The 22,312-nt window shown below is 40.8% G+C and overlaps 2 protein-coding genes across 2 annotated transcripts in view; one reads left to right on the top strand and one right to left on the bottom strand.

Moving 5' to 3' along the window:
- Positions 1-2,524: 2,524 nt before the first annotated feature.
- On the top strand, positions 2,525-11,568 carry LOC126037767 (von Willebrand factor D and EGF domain-containing protein-like). The gene is made up of 5 exons (XM_049798506.1): positions 2,525-2,809; positions 5,704-5,799; positions 8,936-9,040; positions 9,456-9,551; positions 11,145-11,568. The coding sequence occupies exons 1-5, from the start codon at positions 2,566-2,568 to the stop codon at positions 11,252-11,254; spliced, it is 651 nt and encodes a 216-aa protein (XP_049654463.1). The 5' UTR covers positions 2,525-2,565; the 3' UTR covers positions 11,255-11,568.
- A 6,040-nt stretch (positions 11,569-17,608) lies between these two features.
- Positions 17,609-22,312, bottom strand: part of VWDE (von Willebrand factor D and EGF domains) — a 40,805-nt gene continuing 36,101 nt past the window's right edge. The window contains exons 26-31 of the mRNA XM_049798330.1: positions 22,201-22,296; positions 21,594-21,689; positions 21,399-21,494; positions 20,024-20,119; positions 19,355-19,458; positions 17,609-17,772 (exon numbers count right to left, since the gene is read on the bottom strand). Of these exons, the coding sequence (XP_049654287.1) occupies positions 17,752-17,772; positions 19,355-19,458; positions 20,024-20,119; positions 21,399-21,494; positions 21,594-21,689; positions 22,201-22,296 (509 nt within the window). The 3' untranslated portion in view covers positions 17,609-17,751. The remainder of the gene's footprint in view (positions 17,773-19,354; positions 19,459-20,023; positions 20,120-21,398; positions 21,495-21,593; positions 21,690-22,200; positions 22,297-22,312) is intronic.

Below are 22,312 nucleotides of genomic sequence, written 5' to 3'. Positions count from 1 at the left end.
CACCTGGGCAAGCTTATTTAATATAGTCTTTGCATTTAATTATCTCCGCTGAAGGGGCACTTGCTATATTTCAAAATAGGATTCTTTTCTTTCATATTAATTATTTTAAGATCCTCAAAGGAAACATGGAGAGAAATAAAAAAAGGGGGGCTCTTAATTAACCTGAGCCACCAGAAGTCATCTTTTTGGAATAGGGAAGCTGGGATATGGGACTAAAAATAAATAGTACTTTAAAAAACAGACCCTCTACATGAATAATGAATAATAGCTGTTAAAACCTGAAAGAATTCTGTATGAATGAATTGTTGCTAGGCATTAATATCAGAAAGGCACACTTACACATTAGACTGTCTTATGGAGAAAAGACGAAAATAGAAAAAATAATACTGTGAAGAACTCAATATGGTCAAAATTATTGGCAGAAGTCAAGGAAGTGTAAAATTATGATATACCCAATTATGATGAAAATTATGATGACAGACGCCCCCGGGCCTGGTTGATGGCAGCCACTGCGGCGGCGGGGGCAGCCCTGGCCGTGGTCACGCACGGGTAACCTGCTGGCTGTCACGGACACCGCGGTGGGTCTTCCACCTGCCGCGACATGGCGCGGGGGGCGGTGAGGCGGGGGCAGGCCGGCGCTGCGGTGGGGGTGAGGAGAAGGAGGAGGAGGAGGAGGAGGAGAAAAGAACCGAGAGGGGGAAACAGAACAATACAGCCCAACGTCACCATCTCAGTTCTTTTCTTTTCTCGTGTTGCTCTTGTGGGGTTGGCATAAAGCAAGCTATTCCTTTTGGGAAGAATTTATTCCTCAATATATTTCTGGCAAGCAATTTTACCACAAGTGCTCTCACTGCACAATCCAATTACCCTCATACTTGCAAGAGGGAATACTGTATACAAAAGCAGGAGACCCTGTTCTCTCCACCTCAACTGCGATATGAACAGGGCTTGGATGTTTTTATTCAAGACAGCAAATTAAAAGACCATGGCAAGTTATGCATGAGTAATTAGATCCCTGCTTTTTTTTCAGCATCAGTACTACATGAAAGGATATTTGCAACATGGGTTTGCACAGGATGAATGTAATTGTATGTATGTATCATCTAAAAGTTGCTTTGGTTGCCTAGGCACAAGCAAGGCGGGAATTATGCCTGTTTCAGGCAATTATTTAGTACTGCACTTCTAGGCTTCTCTTCTTTAATCATTTAACATGTCACTTTGCTCCTTGAAAGGCTAAATACAGTCTTGCAAAGATCACCTTACATGTGCCTTAACCTTTGCAAAAAGCCAGACAGCACCTCATGCTACAGATTTGCCTTGTATTCTACTCCCTCCAGGAACGGTATGTTCCACTCTGTAGGTGTGAAAAGGGATCAAAGCCAGTTTTCCAGCAGAAGTACTTTTGCCTTTCATTCTATCATGCAATTACACAAGTTTTAATTTCCAAAGTGAATGCAGTTACCAGATCACCTAGACAACAAATTAAGCTGTTTTATGCCACTCACAAAACTAATTCAAAGTGTACTCTCGCTGTTGAAGACAGACTTGTTTTTTCCTTAGTTTTTCAAAAGGCATGAAGTTTATTTCACTTTTCAGTAGATGCTTTGTAGAGGTGCTTACACTATCCTTTTATCACTATTGCTCAAACTCATCTGAAAAAATTCCCTTGGGCTCGGTCTTGGCATTGAAAGTGTGCTTTCTCTGGCAAATACCTAAAATGGTAGGAAATGCTTGTGAAAGATGGTAAATAATGAAGGGGAAAATGTTTTCGGATCATCTGTGTTTCTGTTCTCACAACTGAAGGTATTTTCACAACTGAAGTGAAATAAATCGCCATTTCATTTGTCACAGAATTATATTCAAGCCATTCTCAGAGAAGGCACGCTGGATGAGGCAGCAGCATGAAACCCATATTCCTCCCGTTTTCCCATCCGCAGAGTGGCAGCGAGTTCAGTACGTCAGTCCTCTCTCCCAAATCACCCTTCGAATATCGTGCCACGATATTCGCATTGTATGGCGACTTGAAAGCGAACAGAAACGTGGAAGTCTGTAAGGTCGCAAAGAGGGACGGAGGGAGGTCAGTCTTGCCGTGCCACCCTGGGAAGGGGTGGAAGAGCCAAAAGGCAGCCGGGCCCCCCGCTAGGCTTCGTGCTCAGGCGGACTCCTTGGCCTACCTACAGTTAAGTTCTGAGAAACGCCTACCTCGTGGCTGGGCAGGCTCTGGGCCGGGCTGCGGCCTGCAGACCCCCCCCCGGGCCCGGTTGATGGCAGCCACTGCGGCGGCAGGGGGCAGCCCTGGCCCTGGCCGCGCACGGGTAACCCGCTGGCTGTCACGGACACCCGGGTGGGGCTTCCACCTGCCGCGACATGGCGCGGGGGGCGGCGAGGCGGGGGCAGGCCGGCGCTGCGGTGGGGGTGAGGAGGAGGAGGAGGAGTAGAAAAGAACCGAGAGGGGAAAAGCGAGGGGGGGGGGGGGGGGGGGTGGTGTGAAAGGGGAGTGAGCGGAGAGGAGGCGGCCGCGAGCTGCCCGAGCCAGCGGCTGCCGGCGGGCGAGGCGCACGGGCCATGGCACGGCGGGACGGCGGCGGCGGCGGCGGCGGGGGGGTGCCCCGCCTGCTGCTCTGGCTGGCCCTGTGGGGACTGTGGCGCGGCGGCGACGCGGGCGCCCTGCCCGCCCGCGGGGAGGCCCGGCCCTTCGGCGCGGGCCCGCCGGCGGCCTGCAGCCCGCGCTGCCAGCACGGCGGGCTCTGCCTCGGCAACGGCACCTGCCTCTGCTCCAAGGGCTACGAGGGCGAGCTCTGCCAGCACGGTAACGGCCCGGCCTCGCGCCGCGGGAGGGGCGCTCGGACGTGCCGGCGGGCGGGAAGGGGGCGGCGGGCTGCGGGGCGGCCCCCCGGCGGGGAGCCGTTGTGGGGCGGCCGCGGAAGAACGGCGGGCGGGGAGAGGCCGCTCCGCCCCTCGCGTCGGCGTCGGGGAAAGGTGAGAAGCGCCGCGGGCAGGGCGGCGGCCGGCCCCGGGCCGGAGAGGCCGGCGGCGGGGCGGCCCGCCTCGCCGTGCGTCGCCTGCCCGGGGCTGTAGGGCCCTCTTCGTTGGCGGTGGTCCCTGGGGACGCGTCTCGGCCGGAACAGGGCTGGGCACAGGTACCTGTGTTCGCTCTCTGACCTGTCAGCCTCCCTGTAAGTAATCCCCCCGGGAAGGTCTGCAGAGCCGGGTTCGGATCTGGTGCGAGAGGTGGGTGGTTAGGTGCCGGGGGGGGGGGGGCGTCAGTAAGGCGCGGTGGAAGGAGGGGGGTGAGGACACCCGGTTTCTGGTGAGGCGAGGCAGCGATGGCAAACTGATAGAGCACAACCAAGAGCCCGCTCCTCTGTGAAGACGCTGGCGTAGGTGAGCAGATCCAGCCGTCGGAAAAGGCGATATTGTCAGTAGATAGCGTTTCACCACTTGAGCATTGGGTAAACGACCACTTACAGGACAGGCTTCTGCATCGACCTCCTCTTATCATTTTCACTGTGCGTGTTTAAGTACTTGCCTGAGTAAGGAATGATGCTTTTAGAGGCTTGACGGCTTTCCAAGCCTCAGCAATGTTAAACTGGTATTTCTAGGTGCGATTAGTGATAATAGTACTAGCAGAAAGATCAAGGAAGCGTGTAGAAATTAGGACTTGTAAAAATACTGGAATTTACTTCTTAGATGTTACCTGACCCACAGAGTCATTTGTACATCGCATTTCCATGGTAGGAGGCATAAAGCTAGGGTGAACCAGAGTCTGGTCCTGTTGGTTTCCAAGGGGAGACAGTATTTTTGAAAATGTCACCCAATATGCAAAAGTAAACACTGAGGAGAAGAGTTTTAGTTTAAACCCTGTTTAATATAACCCACCTGATTTCTAATTCCTTTCTTCAAAAGTTTAACTGCAGAGCATTGTGGCTATTAATTAGTAAAAATCACTAAATATCAGCAATTCTTTTCTTCACATGTTGTCCTGTTTGAAGAGGTGATATAATTTATACAATATTTGTTGTAGTTCTGAATGCCCTTCATTTAAAATGTTGTTGGGGTTTTTTTTAAACTCTTAAATGGGATGCTGTGAAAATTTCATTCAGCACTGTAATCATTCATGGAGCGTTGTTTTATTTAGAAGCTAAGGCTAGCAGGTGGTGACAAATGATGTGTAGCTAATGCACTGCGTAGTGGGGATGAATAGCTATGCTGTATACACTGTTCCAAACAACTGTTGGATCCTAGACATTTTTGGGTTTAGGGGAGATGTGAAGGGTTGTTGGAAATGCAGATCCGTTTTTCAACTACAGAGGTGAACTGTGTGGAATTGTTAAGGGAACCACTGAATGCTTGTTCTGATAAGCTCATCAATGTAGAACAAAATTGGATAAATGAAGCTTTATCCCTTGTTCTGTCAAGAAAACCGAACTGAAAACTATGTGAAATAACACAGAAATAGAGTTTTTTCTTAAATTAAGAGCTCTTGTGTGGCATTTCCAATGAGCTGAAAGCACCTGGTGAAAGTGTTATGCAGAGCTGAGTGCTGAATGGTTCTTTCATAGATGTCTGTGTCCTTTATTTGCATGCAAATACTCATTCTGCAGATACTAATGTGAAGAATCCTCTATTCTTCAGTTGGGTTCCTTGAGAGTCCTGTAAGTATACGAGGGAAAAATCAGTGTGGTGTTACTTGCTGCTCATCTTTTCCCTTCCCTCTGTTTCAGACTTCTTGCCCATCCACTCAAAGGATAAAGCAATGTGGTGTAGAGAACTCATCTCACACCTGCAGTTAGTTCAGACAAGACTCTCTGAAACACATGGGTTCCTAAAATCTGTGCGTGAATAAACAAATGTTTTCTCAGACACCAGGGCTGATTGAGGAATGATTTATGAGTAGCAAGGAGGCCTATGTGATAGGTAATTTATTTTCAATCTGACTGGACTTACTCAGAATTTTGCAAAATGAAGATTTTAATTTGTGCCTTATCCAACCTGTTGGCAATGAAAAGGTTGCAGAATCTGTGATGATCATAGATGCTTTTCTCCCAACAGATAATTACAGTTATGACAAAAGTTACATTTATCTCAGATGATTTCTAAACAAACACTGTACATTTCAGAAAGGTCTCTGAGAGGCAAGCTGAGGCAAAAAAAACAGAGTGGAGGAGAAGGAAATGCTGACTTCTGGAAACATTATAGAGAAGAGGTATGAGGAAATGAGCATGTAGTTTTTCTGAAGAGGTGTGTAGGAATCCAGTAAAGAGTGAAGTCTGATATTTCATCATAAGAATCAGAAGATGCCCCTGAAGTTGCAGCATTTTTTATTAAACCATTTCTTCCTATCAGCTCTTTTCTCACCTGTCATTTCTTGACTTCAATTATCAAAAGCTTCTTTGGCAGTCCAGCTGTGTTCTTTTGTTCCTTTTTATTATGGCTCTTTCTTCTGCCTGTTCTGTCTAGGGTCCAAAAGCTTCCTTAGTTTTGAGTGTTTAAAAGCTTAAAATGGTGGAGTGCTCTCTGTGCAGGGAAACTGTTTCACCTGATCGGCAATGTAGGATGGCAGGGCAAATATATCTTAGGAAATGTGAAGACAAACTGAGTACTCTGAGACTAAAACAACACAAATTTCTTATGTACTTAAGTAGTAATTTTGGTAAGCTTTACCAATATTTATCCAAGCTTTGTTTGTTGTCTGTCTTACAGCAACATGTTATCCAAAATGCAAAAATGGTGGGGAGTGCCTCAGACCTGGAAAATGCAGATGTCCACCAGGCTATGGGGGTAGATACTGTCATAAAGGTGAGTAAGACCCTAACAAGTGACAGCTTGGAAATACAAGGAGTTTGAAAACAGACAAAATTAATTTGGGACTCCTGAAGTCCAAGATCTAATGCACTTTGAAATAATGACCTTAATTCCTTAGACCTCTGACCTTACTGTCAAAAAATGCCTGTCCTAGAGGATCTGCATGCTTGCAGGAGAATGGGGTGGAGTATATGTACTGAAATGTGTTGTGAGAGTCTGAGAAAATTTTGTCCCTTGAAAAATACCTTGTTTATGTGTTACGTAAATATTCTGGTTAGCTCTATAACAGACTCTTTCTAAATAATTTAATGCAATGACTTGTATAGATGCATATTTCTGTATTAAGTGGTTGAAACTTTTGTGTAGTATCTGCAAGACGGTAATATTGAGGTCAAGTCACTAAAGATATGCATGGCAATGTATTGTTGATAGGTGATGCGAGATGACAGAGATCATGAGTAGCGAAGACCGATTTTTATGGTTTTGTGAAGCCTATTGAATGTATGGATGGATTGGAAAAGGCAATCCAAGAAAATAGTGTTATGTTGTTATGAACTGATCAGACTACTGAGGATGACTTGAGTTCTGGGATAAAAGGGGAAGCAAACTTGAAATAGTTTGAGGGGGAAATGATGTAGTATGTAAGATATCCCCAGAGAGTGAAGGAAAAGAAAACATTGTTTTCCTTTCAGAAGAAAAGCCTCAACCTGGCACTTAAAAAATTTCTATAAGTTCTTTTTGGAAAGATACTGGTAGATTAGTTGGGCAGTTGTCACTGTGTTGAGAACTTAATAAGCATTCTGTCTGACTGTGGTCACAGCAACTGGCAACACTTCACAGGATTCTCTATTTATGCGTGATGTTTATTCTGAGGGCATTTTCTTTATTTCCTTCAAATGTGGAATAGCTACAAGAGTTTACTTGGAGTGTAACTTAATGGGTACTTGGGGAAGGAACTCAGCTAGCTTCTGCGGCTCTCTGGAGTCTTGTTGTTGTTGGGTTGTCTGGGTTTGGGGTTTTTTTGTTTGTTTGTTTGTTTGTTTTATTTTTTTAATAAAGCTGTATTTGGTATGTTATGAAGAAAGCATGACCTGAGTGTACCTAACATGGTAACATCTAAGTTTGCAGCAACTTAAACTGTAGCTCTGGGATGTTAACGATACTGAATGGGAATTCAACTGCCAGTGATAATAATCTGATATCAAAATTTTTAACTATAATATTAATAAAAAAGATGATGTGTCTTCTAATGAAGATCTGTATAACACGGTACTGTTGTGTAATGCATTGGGAAATAACTATTCATTCTGAGTAGACATAACAATGTTGAGAGCTATGTGGTAAACTGGAGCATGGTCAGCTTCATCTTCCAGCAAAAAGGATTTATTTTAAATTATTTTTTTTTAATTTCTTAAAAGCTAACTGGAAGTGTAGGTTTGTGGGGTCTTGACAGGGACCCCACAAGAAAGGGGAACTTGACATTCTCAGAAGAGCCTAAATCAGAAGCAACGTGAGAAATACTACTTAAATAGAAAAAGCAGAGTGAGGATTTGGTTTATGCTAATACTACAGTCTAGACTTGGATTTGTATCGGAGTAAAAGTCCTACTTGCATTTGTTATCATGTTATCCCTGTAAGGTGAAGGATGTGCTTGTGCTCACCTTTAAGGTGGAGTACTGTGGCATATGGAGCCTGGATGTACAAACTTGCAGTGTGGTGCAATGTGTAATTACAGAATCGCACAGAATCACAAAATTGTTGAGGTTGGAAGGGACCTCTGGTGGTCATCTTATGTAACACCCCCTGCTCAAGCAGGGCCACCTAGAACCAGTTGCCAAGGTCCCTTGTACAGATGGCTTCTGAGTATCTCCAAGGAAGGAGACTCCACGACTTCTCAGGGCAACCTATGCCAGTGCTTGGTCACCCTCACTGTGAAGCCATGCTGACTATTCCTGATGATTTGCTTGTCTTGAATGTGCGTGGAAATGGTTTCCAGGATCAGTTGTTCCACTACCTTACCAGGTATTGAGGTGAGACTAACCAGCCTGTAGTTCCTTGGGTTCTCTTGCCCTTCTTGAAGATTGGAGTGATATTTGCTTTCCTCCAGTCTTCAGGCACTTGTCCCTGTCACCACGCTCAATCAAATACAATCAATATTAAATACATTAACTTATACTGTGTGACAAAGAAATATGCAAACAAGCTTTGAAGCCCTTTTCTAGCTGTGCTGGAGCTGACTTGTGTGTCCTTGCATGTTCAGCATTTGCACCAAAAATCTGTTAGCTGAAAACATGCTCAAAACTTGTGGTAGAACAGAGATTTGGACTTTTTTCTATCAAGTATCAAGCAGACATTCCAACTGTCTATCGTTATATTGACGGATAGTTGTTTCTCTTCAATACAGTGAAGGTGGTGTATACATTTACATTCATGCTTGTGAAAGGATGCATTTGGTTGTACAGAACATGATAATGCTGTATTTCAAAGATCGTGCACGCCACAGTTGACACCAATCACGTCTGGCGTAAATAATGCTTCATTAATGAGGCCTTCAGGGCTTTGACATGTAGAATGATTCTGGAATGAGGAGGCTGACTTAGATGGTTGGCCTTTGGGAAAGCACCACTCGACTATAGTCATGTGTTCGTTTGTCAAAGTAATATCCCCTTTTCTTCTTCCTCTTGTTATGTATAGTTCCTGTCAGGTAAGGAAATATGTGAATCCTTGACCACATGTTACTGCCTTACCAGCTGTGATTTGGCAAGATTGATAAGAATATGCATGTTAGTAGTTACTGTGGTGTAGCTGATGAGCAGTTGGTTCACAGTTGGGGACGGGAGGAGCTGTGCCATAGCAATAATCATGTTTGTTTGTTGGTACTCTCAGGCTAAATGGTCAGCAAGCTTTTAAGCACATGCTAAATTTTAACTGCATTTTGAGTTGGCATTTGCAGACGTGGTTCTGTCATCTTCACTCACTCATAGAACTGTGCCTTGCTCTGAATAGTTGAAATTTTAGTCTTTGCAGATGTGATAAAACAAGTAGTTGATGGTAGACCAGCTGTTTAAAGATAATTATTTGAAGTCCTATGCTGCTTCTGAAATGTAATGTGTATGCTGTTCTTCCGCAGTAAGCTGTGAAGGAGGCTGTCAAAATGGTGGGGAATGCATCTCTGTCAATGGAGTTGTGAAGTGCCTTTGTGCTTCTGGTTGGACAGGATCAAGATGCCAAGAAGGTGGGTATCTACTACATTCATGAAAATATTTATATTTATTAAAAATACAACTGCAGTAAAGAAAACATTTTAAAAGTATTAAGAAACTAATAACTATGGAAATGTCATTGCATTACTACCAAAATGAAGGACCTGCATTATTGGTACATACTCAGATAAAATAGTGTCAAATTATTTTGCATTAAAGTGTACATCTGTTAACATTTAAACCAAAATTCTTAACACAGTACATAAATATTTTTTTCCATTTTCATGGTCCTGGAAATGCCTTTAGAGTTATACCAGTTGATCATCTGGCCTGGAAGAAAATGTGTTTTGCCATTTTGATTTGTATCATCCTGAATCTTTCATTCTGTCAGGATTCTTTTATATCAGTTTTATAAATCCTGCTGACTTACCCATTCTTTTCCACTAGCAATTTGTCCTCAAGGTTGTCGGAATAATGGAGCTTGTGTGGCTCCTGGGATTTGTAGCTGTCCAGCTGGATGGGTCGGTGGAGCATGTCACTTAGGTAAATGACTTCTGACATTTTTTGTTTATCCTTTTCTCTACTTGTTTGATTTGCCAATATAGTGCTCAAATCTTCAGTGCTGAACAAAGCTGCTAGGGAAGTATCTTAGAATAATAAATGAGAGCTGCTTCTGCATACTGGGGATCTTACAAGTATACATAAGGAGTAGATGGCTTTTCAATTTGGTCAGAAAGCAGAACTTTTCCACTTTAAGTAAATTCAGATTCAGATTTTGGTTGTCACCAAATTCATTGATCAGTATGTCTTGTCAGTATTTCTGAAATATTTTCTATAAACCGAGACCCCAGTATAAAGAACTGAAAATGCTTGTTACAGAAACACTATCACTACTGATGTGGGTTAGAAGCTTCATTAAATTTTATGGACATGGAAAATTGAAACTTGCTTCTCACTTTGAGGATAAGTTGGCAGAATCAACTCCAGGTGCTCTTAAAAGAGTAAGAGGAAGCCGGCTCTAATCAAGATCAGTACTGACTGACACTCTTGCTGAATAACCACTTGCATTTTCCCAAATTTTGATTCACAAAAGCAGATGATTATAAAAACTTTAATCTACCCTTCTCTGGCAGGGCCTTGTATGCTCATAGTAGCACTGCCCTGATGCTAAAAGGCAATAATCCTGAGACTGTAAAAAGATTTTTGTTTGCTCTCTGGCAGACTGAGAGAAAGCTCATTTAAATGTTGCTTTTGAACTGGATGTCATGGGTGCAAGTTCTCTGGATTAAGTTCTCCGCATTTGAAATTTTTGTGTGGCTGTGGGAGTCCAAATCACGTAGTGTTTTCTTCTGCAATATATATAGTCAAGCAAACATTAACAAATAATACTTTAACGTTCCCATTTGACCAGCAAAATGCTTATCCTTTTTATTAATCAGTGTATCGAGACAGAGGGTGATACGAAAAGGTAAGTATGGGAGATGCAGAGAACTTACAAAATGCTTAGCTCCATTCCCTGCACCAGCAATAATGGCAGAAGTGTTCAGGTTCTTAATGTCAAAATAATCACTGTTCCTGAACTAACCAGATCTGCATCCAGTTTGACTTCTGTTGGTGCAGATGTTCATGAGCAAATTGCAGCCCCTGGCTTGTTAACTGAACGGGTGTGTAGTAGCTAGGGGACAACTAAAGCTGTGCCTGCGCAGTCCTCCTCTGCCCTTCTTGTAGGGGAACGAAGGGCAGTGTGTGAGCAACAGCTAGTATGTAGCATTTCCTCATGGATGTGGATCCAAGAACCAGCTTCAATAAGTTTCAGCAGGAATTTTTATTGTTCCCTCACTTTCATGGAGGCATCCATCTCAAAAATAGCCTGTGCCTTAAAGAACAACAGAAATGATAGTATTTTAAAAGGGGAATAGAGCACGAATAAGACTAGACATACTGGGGCTGTATTCCAGTGAAGGCCATGATGCCATAAATTGAGAGGCTGTGCTTTTCAGTTCTTCCATTATGCTTTTATTTATACTGTCCCAGTGTGGTCACCAGGGAACAATTCTGCTAGCACAGTGAGACAAAGAAGAAAAATGATCCTGTGTTGGCCTGAAGACATACTATGTATCTGGTGTCTCATTTCAGCTGTATGTAAACTACCTTGTCAACATGGAGGAAAATGCATAGCTCCAAACGTGTGCAGATGTCGACTGCCGTACTCTGGTCTACAGTGTACAAAGAAAAGGAAGGAATGAAGCAACTTCAGCAAAGATAAGCTGCATTTTCTTCATGCAACTCTTCATACAGAGATGAAGTCTGCAGCAGTGGGGGACCTTAAAACAAACACAGTAACTAATTGATTTCAGATAGCTTTCTGTCTTCAGTATATTAAGTAAACGCTTTTCTGTATGAAAGAAAAGTATTGCTGATTGTAACAAAGCTGTTAATAAGTATCCAAGTGCATGTAGTGTATGGCACACATTTTCTTCTGTTCTCATTTTTTCTTTGTAAGCAGAAGTATTATGTCTTGGTTGACACAGCTGACCTTGAAATAAAATTTACTCTTCAAATAAAGTACTTCAGAATAGATCTATGCTCTTCTTTTTGATCCCCCCCCCCCCCTTTGACTAGAATTATCGTGTTATATTAAAGATGTGTTTTTAAAAAGTACATGAAACAAAATGTCCTTAAATCAGATCATCAGAAGTAGATGTTAGTTTAAGTATAATTTACCTTCAATAAGATTACACAGTTGCAAGAGGAAACTTGCAGAGTTTGCATCTTTCTGGAACGTCAGTAAACTGCAAAGCATCTGATTAAAATCCTGGATATCGTTTTATGTATGCTTCCTGGCCCTCCCTCCCAATCAGATTTGGATCTTGATCAGTTAAACAGTATTTAAAAAACCCCAAACACAGTACTTGTTCAGACAGTTCTACTGTTACTTTTTAAAAGCTTAGTCCATATTGATACTCTAAAAGAGTCCTTATCTTGACTACTTCTACAATCATATTATCTGATCATCTCTCAACTTCCAATTACTTCTTTTCCTTATCCCAGTAAGATAGGGAAATGGATTTATCTCCCTTCTTGTCATGGTTTAACCCCAGCCAGCCGCTCATTTGCTCCCCCCCACCCAGTGTGATGGGGGAGAAAACGGGGAAAAAGAAGTAAAACTCATGGGTTGAGATAAGAATGGTTTATTAGAACAGAAAAGAAGAAACTAATAATGATAACACCAATAAAATGAAAACAGTAATAATAAAAGGATTGGAATGTACAAACGATGCACAGTGCAATTGCTTGCCACCCACCAATCGACACCCAGTTAGTCCCCAAGTGGTGATGCCCTGTCCCCACTCCCCCCAGTTCCCATACTACATGTGACATCACATGGTATGGAATATGCCGTTGGCCAGTTCGGGTCAGCTGCCCTGGCTGTGTCCTGTGCCCCTCCAGCTTTCTCGCTGGCTGGGCATGAGAAGCTGAAAAATCCTTGACTAGTCTAAACACTACTGGGCAACAACTGAAAACATCAGTGTTATCAACATTCTTCATATACTGAACTCAAAACATAGCACTGTACCAGCTACTAGGAAGACAATTAACTCTATCCCAGCTGAAACCAGGACACTTCTGGACACATACACATTGACAATTCATTCCTATTCAAGACTGTGTTGTTACAGGAGCAATATAATGGGAGCCTACAGACTGGCCGTGAGGAAAAAACGTCTGTCACAAATCACCTGTGTGGAGGATGCTGAGGCTTGTCGTCGGGCCATGTTCCAGTTTGGCCTCATTGAGGTTTTGCGGCCTTTTAAACAGAGTGCAGATTGGACTGAGACTCCTACGTTCATTGTTCCGTGTTTCATTTGTGCTCTTTCTTGAAGGCTACAGTTGAGGAAGGTTTTGCCAAAACATGCAAGTTGAATCTGTCAACTTTCTGAATGATGCCCAAATTTTTTTTGAGAGATAGATTGAGCTTCATTGTCTTCTAGGTGAAACTGGATTTTTTTTTTTAGTGGGAGAATTTTAACTATGCATTACATTAATCCATTTGCCTATGCATTATTTTAATCCATTTGATGGAATAACACTGTATTTGTCTATAACCTCCCTTACCACAACATGCAGCTTCATAGCTGCAGAGTGATTTACATGGACATGTTTCTCCAGGGATTACAAGCCACTGAGCATTGACAAGAAGCAAAAGGAAATGGGGTCTTCTCTAAAAGAGAGGACCCAAGCATACGGAGGGCAAATGAAAGACACTGGTATAGTTCATGAGACCCCTGTTTTCTGTTATGAGCAACTGAGAAGCCAGCCTCTGCCCTTCCTTTGGAGGCTGTTGCGTTTGGTTCAGGTGAAACCTGCTATGGATATGGGTTGTGCAGGTTTTGTTGCCAGGGGCAGGGGACAGAGTAAGAGGAGTGTATGTTTTTTGTGCTGCTTTTGCTGTGATACACTGGGTATTTCAGACATGAAAAATTTGGTTTTCACGCATGGAACAAGATGATTTCAGCAACAGTTCTGGAGTAGGCTTTATTATGATGATGAAATTTGGTGTCTGTGTCATAGTTCACTACAATAATCATGCTATAATTTAGAAATTCAGGAGTTAAATTGAATGCCTTAGATGACATACTGCTTGCAGGGAAGTGGATGGAGAAAAAATTGCCTCAGACCCAAGATTTCAGAGTAAATGAGCAGAAGTATGTAAACGTGAAGAGGCATATCATCTCACTATTGTTCCTGAAATGACTGACTTCTACTAATAAAGCCAGAAGAAACAATAAGGGCGATTAGAAGCCAAAAGAGGTATTAGCATCATTAGGAGCATAAGACCAGGAGCAGTCAGTGAGAGACCTGTAATTGGTGTTTCTGGGCAGGCCAGAACAAATGCTAATTTGAATAGTCCCCTGTTTAGAAGTGATTGAAGTAAGCAAGCAGTAATTTGATGGCACACAGAATGTGACGGCATATTTCAGAAATACTGCTTGAATGTAGCACCATCTACTGGCTACAGGGTTTTTCGTTGGGATTTTTTGGTTTTAAGAACTATTTAAATGTCCACAATATTTTAAGTGAGTTTAAAAGTGAATTTTCTAGTAGTTATTTTAAATTAGAACAGTCTCAGTATGTATTATTAATGCCAGTTCAGGTCCCCAATATTATTTCCACAGTTCCACCTATACTTACTAAGAGCTGTCAGTATTCCTTGTCTTGTGTTTGCTTCCCACTCACTGCTGCATTGAACATACTAGTTGCAGCACGTAATTTTTGGAGCTAGATGGGTCTTCCTGGGAAAGGCTAGTTAGCATGCAGCTCAAAGGTCAAGAAAAACGACACAAAACAGGTTACCTCCCTTATTTATTAAGCTAACTGTAACACTTCATACGGATGCTCCGATTTTCACTAAAAACTGAAAAAATTGTAGAGGTAGTGCATTGGTTATGTTTTTGATACTCTGTCTTTTTAGAGCATGCGTGGAAAGCTGAGAAGTGTTTCTTTTTGATTCACTTGCATGAACATTTGACAATTTATATTTTCTCTTTTACTGAAAGTGGTTCAGCAAGAATGGAATTACTTGGTTTATCTGTAAAATATCCTTTATTGGCTGAACTGAGCTGTGGGTGGAAGCTGAGTAAAAAAATGACCCAACTTTGCCATGTGATATCTGTATACAAGAGAAACTGCATAAACGTCTTTAGTAATTAGTAACACTTTCTAATCTCTGCGTTTTGGTTTTGTATATGTAACCAGCTGTTACATTTGATTGAGACTTCAAAGTTTGGATTTTCCCATTTGGGCAAGTAATGGAGTGGATATAGCCAATTTGTCCAGTAGCTTAAGCTTTTATACTGATTTACTTTAAGATTTACTTTTGGGAGATGGAAATGTTAACCCGCTTTCTATTCTCAGCTATAAGAATATATAACTAACTTTTGTAAAAAGAAAGAGTCTTTCACATGGAGCCCATTTTTATTTTTTTTGAACCACAGCTAACATGGATATAAATCCAGGAAACTGAGTCCTTGCTAAGATCTGTGGTATCTTCTGTGATACCAGTCCTTCCTTCAGAAACATTCATTATACTGCATTTTAAAGATCTTTTCAAGGTCATGGGCAAAAGTCAATCTGCACTTGGGAGAATTCTGCTGGCTGGCAGAGCAATTTCAGTGCAACCACATAATAAATGGATGATGTACATTAGGTACCTTCCAGCACTGTTTAGTATTTAAAGAAATGCAAGAAAAATCAGTGAAAGTACCTACATTCTGTATAACGTGCTAAGAATCACTGCAAGATCTTCAGTTTAGCACAAGTTGCCTTTCCTTCCATCAGAGTGGAACCATGGCAACTCCTGCAGTATGCAGCCCTTCTCACCCCTTTCAAATCCCCTAACTCTTTTGGGCCTAATTTCAGATTGCATTATGCAATTTTAGAACAATTTTGTTAACCTGTGTACACAAGCCCTTTATATGCTTCTGCCTCGTTAAACTGAGCAATTTTAATGCATTGTTGCAATGTGCTTTCTAATTACAGTGAATTCTGTTTCATGTGTATGACGGACAATCTAGTAACACAATAGTTTCAATTAATCACGTAATTACTGGGCAGTTTTGAAGTAGCTGCCTGTCTATGCATCTACTAGTAATTTTTCTGCTTCATGTGCTTGCTGGAAAACAGCACAGCTTAGCACTGAGCATTTTTAACTACTACAGCAAAACTCTGGATGTGCTTTTGTTTGCACAGCTTGCATTTGGAAAATGTAAAAGAAATCATTTCTGCTTTTAGAAACACTGAAAATAAATGGGAAATACTAAAAGTTATAATTAAAAAAAACCCCTTTATTCAGCCTGAAATCTTTGAAAGGCATATATATATCAATTCAGTTTTGTGAATGGAAGGTATCAAAATCCTATAAACCAAAGTACTATTAACAGTATTGCTGGCAGGTGTTATCTCTCTCTTTAGCATACCATTTCTGTAACTGACACATGGAATTGGGGTTATTACAATATGAGATTATGCGATATTGGTGTGTTTGCATTTTAAAAACATTTTCAGAACCTTGTGTATTCAAAGCATCATCCTGAGGCATCAGTTCCAGTAGCTAGTCAGGTTTTGTTCACAGAGATCTTTGCGAGTTGTGAGAAAGGAAACAATTCAAGTGGAGTAGGTTTTAAATAAGAGAACAGTTCCCAGAAGATCAGGCTATGAGCCACTTGGATGCTTGATTGAATGAAACTATGGAAACACTGAAACTTAAAATGCAAGTGGGAAATTGAAAACAGTTTTTAAATACACCAGTCAGGCACTTGGAAATCCATCAGGTATCATTCTGAAATGATGCTGACTTCTCAAAATGCCAGCTTACTTTGCAAAATGACTTAAGAGGACTATCAAAAGGTGAGGAGAAATCTAGGCACAAAGCTGCTAACAGCTATGATTTGGCAATCAGCATCCCACAGTGGCAGTAAATGGCAAAATGAGCTCTATTTTCTTGCCATTCAGAATTAGTGTATGTAAATTGAGTATTGCTCAGGAGAATAGGTAGTCATGATGTTTATTTTTGGTTTAAAAAAAGCCAAAACAAAACAGTAAACTTCAATGGCTTAGCTAAAGGGACAATTGTATCTGTTACCAGAGCTCAGCTGATTGCAGCAGGAACTGAAATGTCTTTCTCAGCTCTGGGGGAAGAAGATGATGGTCCTCTGTAGAAAACTTCAGGAGAACTGGAATTTTATTTGTTCAAAAACTATCTGGCAGGTGCTAACAGTTCATTGGAGCAATAGGTAATGGAAAAAACTCCTCTAAGATGTTTTTACAAATACTTCCTGATTTGATGTATACAGATGACATGATGTACAGCAAATTCCTCCTCTTATTAGTTCCTATTTTAAGATTCAGCATGGCTAAAAGCATTGCCAAATTTCTGTAAGACACTCAGGGACAAAATTTCCTCATATTACTGAATGCTATCTCAAAACAGGGGCATAAAAGTCTTACAGACACAGAAATCTTTCAGTACTTCCTCAGTGTAAGTAATAAAGTCAAAACAGAAGGGTCAGCATCTGGCTCCTGGCTACAAAGGTTGGCCATAGATAAACCAGAATTATTCTGTATCTGGTTACCTGTTAACAAGACATATGGCCTTGTCTCCACTGTTAGTAACCAAGCCTTGGTTTTAAGTTCCCCCTCTTTCCTCACTACTAGCTAGTCATTGCAACAGACTGACATAAATACAAGACAAAGAAGAAAAAAAAATAGTTCTGGGTTTTCTTCTGTATGCAGCCAAATAGTATGTATGTAAACAATGTTTAAAATCAGAAGGTACCATTCACAAGTGATGAAATGCTGCCTTCTTTCCTAGAATCACTCAGCAGCTATTACAATCTTGTTCCCACAAAGGAAATCTCATTGTCCAGTTGACTACATCAACGAACTGCAGAATTTTGGGGATGCATCATTCATCAAACCCGGGAGCCCAGTGAAGAATCAGAGGCTGTGGGGTTTGTGCATGAGGTAGCAAAAAATTATACAAATAAACATATGTTTTAATGACTACCAGATTGTTGTTTTGAGGCTCGTCAAAATTCACGACGGCAATAGGAATCTTTTAAAATAATGCTTCTAGATATTCCTTTCATTTAAATAAACTCTGTAATTGCCTTCAATGCTCTTGCTATTTTCAAGTCTCATACATCCATGCAGCATTGCAATTTAATTGATATACTTCTTTTCTTCAACCATAATGCCTTTGTACCTTGGAGAGAAAAATAAATAAATAAATAAATAAATTAATAATTGTAAAAAGACACTTTAATGGCACAGCCTGTTTTTATGATAAAGTTTAAGAAATAATTTTAATGTATCTCTGCTTTCCTGATATGCAGAAACACAACATTACATTAAACTTGTGCACAGCATGTTTCTTTAAGAAAATGTGCCATTTTGCTCAGTGTATGATACAGCACTGTCTGACTGATCAGCAACGTATTTTCTAGATTAAAAATATATAATGCTTTGCAGTATATATTTATGTAAACATTTAAACCAAATTTTTTTTTTTTAGGCCACATTTTGGAAATTCATTGCAAACATTGTAGTCTTATCTTTATAGGATGTGTAGTTTTGTATTTTAAAAATGTGTATGAGCATTTACTAATAATTTTGATTTCTTAAAACACATTTGCCGCTCTAGCAAGTTATCTGCTGTCTGACCACAAATCATATTGGCATGGTATATTGGACTTGATAAAGTAGGAGAAAGATCTGAACTCGCCGTAGTTTCAACTGGGAGAAACTGAGGCTGGATGAAACTTAAACCATTGCCATCTTCCCTGTTTTTTACCCATTTCTCACTAAAAACGCCTGCACATCTAGCAGTAACATTATAGATTTTACATTAAAAGACGTAATGTGGCAAAGTACTAAAAAGAAAGGAAAGATGGGAAGGATAGAATATGCTATTTTGGCTGCAGCAGGAGACCAAAGAACTAAATTTCTTCTAAAGGAAAACAGTACCAGTGTGTGTCAACAGTGGTATGTAATTAAAGATGAACGTAAAGGAACAGCACCAGCATGCAGTGCTAAAATCAGCTAAGCTATGTCCCAACTCCACCAAATGAATTCTGCTGGCACCCAAAAAGTGTCTAAATACATTGAAATGAAAACAGGAGAAACATCACAGGTGATGCAAGAAGAGTAGAATGCTTTCTACTTCAGATGTCACAAAATAGTTGCAATGAAATGTTTAATTGAGTTACTTCAGTGAATGACTGTCAGCACTCAAGCAAAGTAATACAACAGAAGATTATGTGACAAAACAGAGAAATGTTCATCATTCATTATACTGCAATAAAGTAAAGCTGTTGCCACCGTAATACCTGGGGATAAGGAATGTTTGTATAAAACAAGGATGAACTGACTGACAGTGTAGTGAGTTAGTTGACAAAGATCAGGACTTGATTCGATGCAAGCTAAGAAAGTCAGCAGTGGGATGCTTTTCCCCAAAATGGGGCCAGATGCTGGTAAAGAGAATACTGGTTGTCAGGAAGAAGATAGTTATCAATTCCTGTTGCAGCCGCTTAGGGATGACAAGAGGTCATCATCTTAATTTGAAACAAAGGGAATTTACTTTAGGTATTGAGAACAATTCTTTAAGTATTAGAGCCTATAAATTACTGGAATAACTCTTAGGAATTTTATGAACTTTCCCTCACTGGGGACTGAAAGAAGAAATTAAGACATGTGGTGTATTTCATGCTGCTTCATTGGACAAGGGTGGAGTAGATAATGACTCCCAAATAGCTGTATCTGTGATGGTGTCTTGATTCTACAATTACCTGAATTTTCTTCCCACAGAGGACTCCAGTATAACCAGGACGACAAAAGCATACATTAGGCAATACACACTTGCCTCCAAACAGACACTTCTGGTTGCACACAGCTAAAGCAAGAGAGGTACATATGTGGGTTTATTCAGGAAAACAACTTGGTGAAGGAAAAGCAACTGCTATCTCTATATACTTATTCTGCCTGCTTATAGGAGCTGAGAACTTGGAAGGTATTTTCACAGGGAAGCATCCCTCAGTGTAAGATGACTTCAGAGTCATGCGGAGCCAACGATGTTCTTATGCCTATCCCATCCCCCTTATGCTTTGATGCAGATTTGACATGGGAACATGCTGAGGGCATGAACGAGACACAGACAGGGACACGAGTAAGATGGTTTTTAAAGCATCCTACTATTTCAAGCTATTGCAATGGCCTCTCAGGGCTGTTGCAGCAGCATATGGTGTTGGAGCAAGCCACCACATACTGCCATGGTCCCGGACTACCATCGTATTCTGGAGGGCTTCAGAAGGGGCAGAGTAGTCTCTATTCTTTATCCTGCCTTTGACACAGATTTGGGTTAAAATATAACTGAGGTGTAGGACTTCGAGGTACTATGTATTGCTGAAGCAGTCTTAACTGTGCTGAAGCACAAGGTTTACAGGTCACATCATTCTTACGTGTTTGACACTGGATTCCTTCCCACTGCGGAAGACAATGACATGTACTCGGTCCAATACACTCCCCACCGTTCTTACATTCCTGAAGACAGATTGCTGCACAAACATCATCACAAAGTTTTTTTATATCCCAAGTGATTACTTTTACTTATTATTTACATTTCAGGATGCCCACGAGAGGTTGAATGCTTTCCATACACAAGAGTCACATCATCTTCACTGAAAATCTGTCTAAGATCAACAAGATATTAAAGAAGAAGGGCAACTAGAAACAAAAAGCCCTACAGCCAAAGCACGCATTGAGATGTTCTGATGCATCACAGATTGCTACAAAAGCCCAAAATACTGAATTAAGTCAGCACCACTCAATAGCTTTTTTTTCCCAAATTTACCATTCTAAAACCCATACCTTAGTGAGAGATCTTTTGTTTGTCATGCAACTTAACACATGGTGAATCAGCTCATGAACATTTGATCCAAAGTTCTCTTCTATGACACGTTTTTCTGCACATTCATCCCTGCTTATTAAGCCATAATCGAAACCACTATTATTTCTCATTGGTTAATTGAATGTTTCATAATCAAATCTCTCTTCCATAGTGTCCAAGAATATCTCACCCCTGTCAATATGGGTAATATTTTTTTCAATAAAACTTTCCAATAATTACAGAAAGTAATACAGGGAAATTTGTTTTTCCTCCATGTCATTAGAGAGCTCATTGGCCATATCAAAATCTGAGTCTCGGGTGGGTACTATGACAGACACTAACACTTTATTGGATTTCTACCACTCAGCCTCGTGTTGATTTTCATGCAGATTGTGCTTTTATTTACACTGCCACATTTTATTTATGCACCATCAATATCTTCATTAAGATACAATGTGACCCACAGCTGTACTACCATCATAGACCTATTTCTACCTTTCCTAAAGAGCTTGTGTCCTTTGCATCTTCTATTCCAATCATTTCCCACTATGTTTCCACAGTTTTCCAGTCTTTCACTGTACTTCTTTTTCTGTTATATCCACTTTTATATCCTCCAGTACAAATTGAGATTCTTTCACTTGTATGACTCAGCTCTTTGCAGAAATACAGAAGTTTCTTACTTAGACAAGAATTAAGAAAGAAAAAAGTATTATTTGCTATAGAAAAATTTAAAATATATTTTGGTCTCATGATTTAGCCTAAGAACTGCACAGTATTAGTTCTCCATCCTAAATTTTGCTGCCAAGTTACAGACCATTATTTTTTCAATGTGTGTATATTCTTGAGTTCTTTGGCACTAACTTCATATTGCTTGTGTGGACAGAGGTGTCCTTTAGTCATATATTACTTCTGAGGTATGGTTCTGCTGTTAGCTACAAGATACTTACGAGTGTTACATCTTTTTCCTCTCCATCCTGAAGGACAAGAGCAAACATTTGGCCCTACGCACCTTCCTCCATTCATACATCTTGGCTCACAGACACCTTAAAATAAAAAACATCTGCTGTTTAATACATTTAACTGATTACAGAATAATTTACTGGTTACTTTTGGATCCTGGAAGGATTTTAACACTGGCTTACTTTTTTCACATCTTCTGCCTGTGTACCCATTGGGACAAGTACAGACATTATTTCTCATGCAATGACCACCATTCTTACAAGGCGGGCTGCAGACAGCTAGAAGATACAAACGGGAGGAAAAGGCTGTAGTTTGCATTTTGTTTTACTTTTAGCAATATACTTCTAGGAAACAAGAGTGCAACACTAAAATTCTGATAGCTTATACAAATGTTCAGCACTATCAGGCCTGTCTTGTAAAAATCATATTAATGTGGATTGGTGCCTATGTCAAAACTAAAGACAAAATCGGATAAAAAGTGGTCAAGGCTGGCAACTGTACATGTACACAAGTAACCAGACTACATAATATACAATGGAACTGGTTGAACACTGCTCAAAAGTTGAGTGGAAGACACGGCAAATTTTGAGTCTCCTTTCTCCTTGGACATTCACTAAATCAGCCATAAAATCTAAAATATAATGTAATCTCTGTTTTGCACCACTTCTCAGCTACCTGACTTGATTGTGAATTTTGTGTCTTAAGGTAACAATGTTTTCTCACAGATTTCCTCGTAACAGCAGCTAAGCAGAGAGGAGGGGAAAAAAAGGAAAAAAAAAAAAAGATTACCATTCTGACACTGGGCACCAAAGAATCCATGAGGACAGAGGCAAACATCTGGCTTAGCACACGAACCACCATTGAGACACACAGGGTCACAAATTGCTGCAGAAACAGGGTC

This window comes from Accipiter gentilis, chromosome 4 (genome assembly GCF_929443795.1).
Source record: "Accipiter gentilis chromosome 4, bAccGen1.1, whole genome shotgun sequence".
NCBI classification, from domain to species: Eukaryota; Metazoa; Chordata; class Aves; order Accipitriformes; family Accipitridae; genus Astur; species Astur gentilis.
This window is presented reverse-complemented; position numbering and strand designations above follow the sequence as displayed.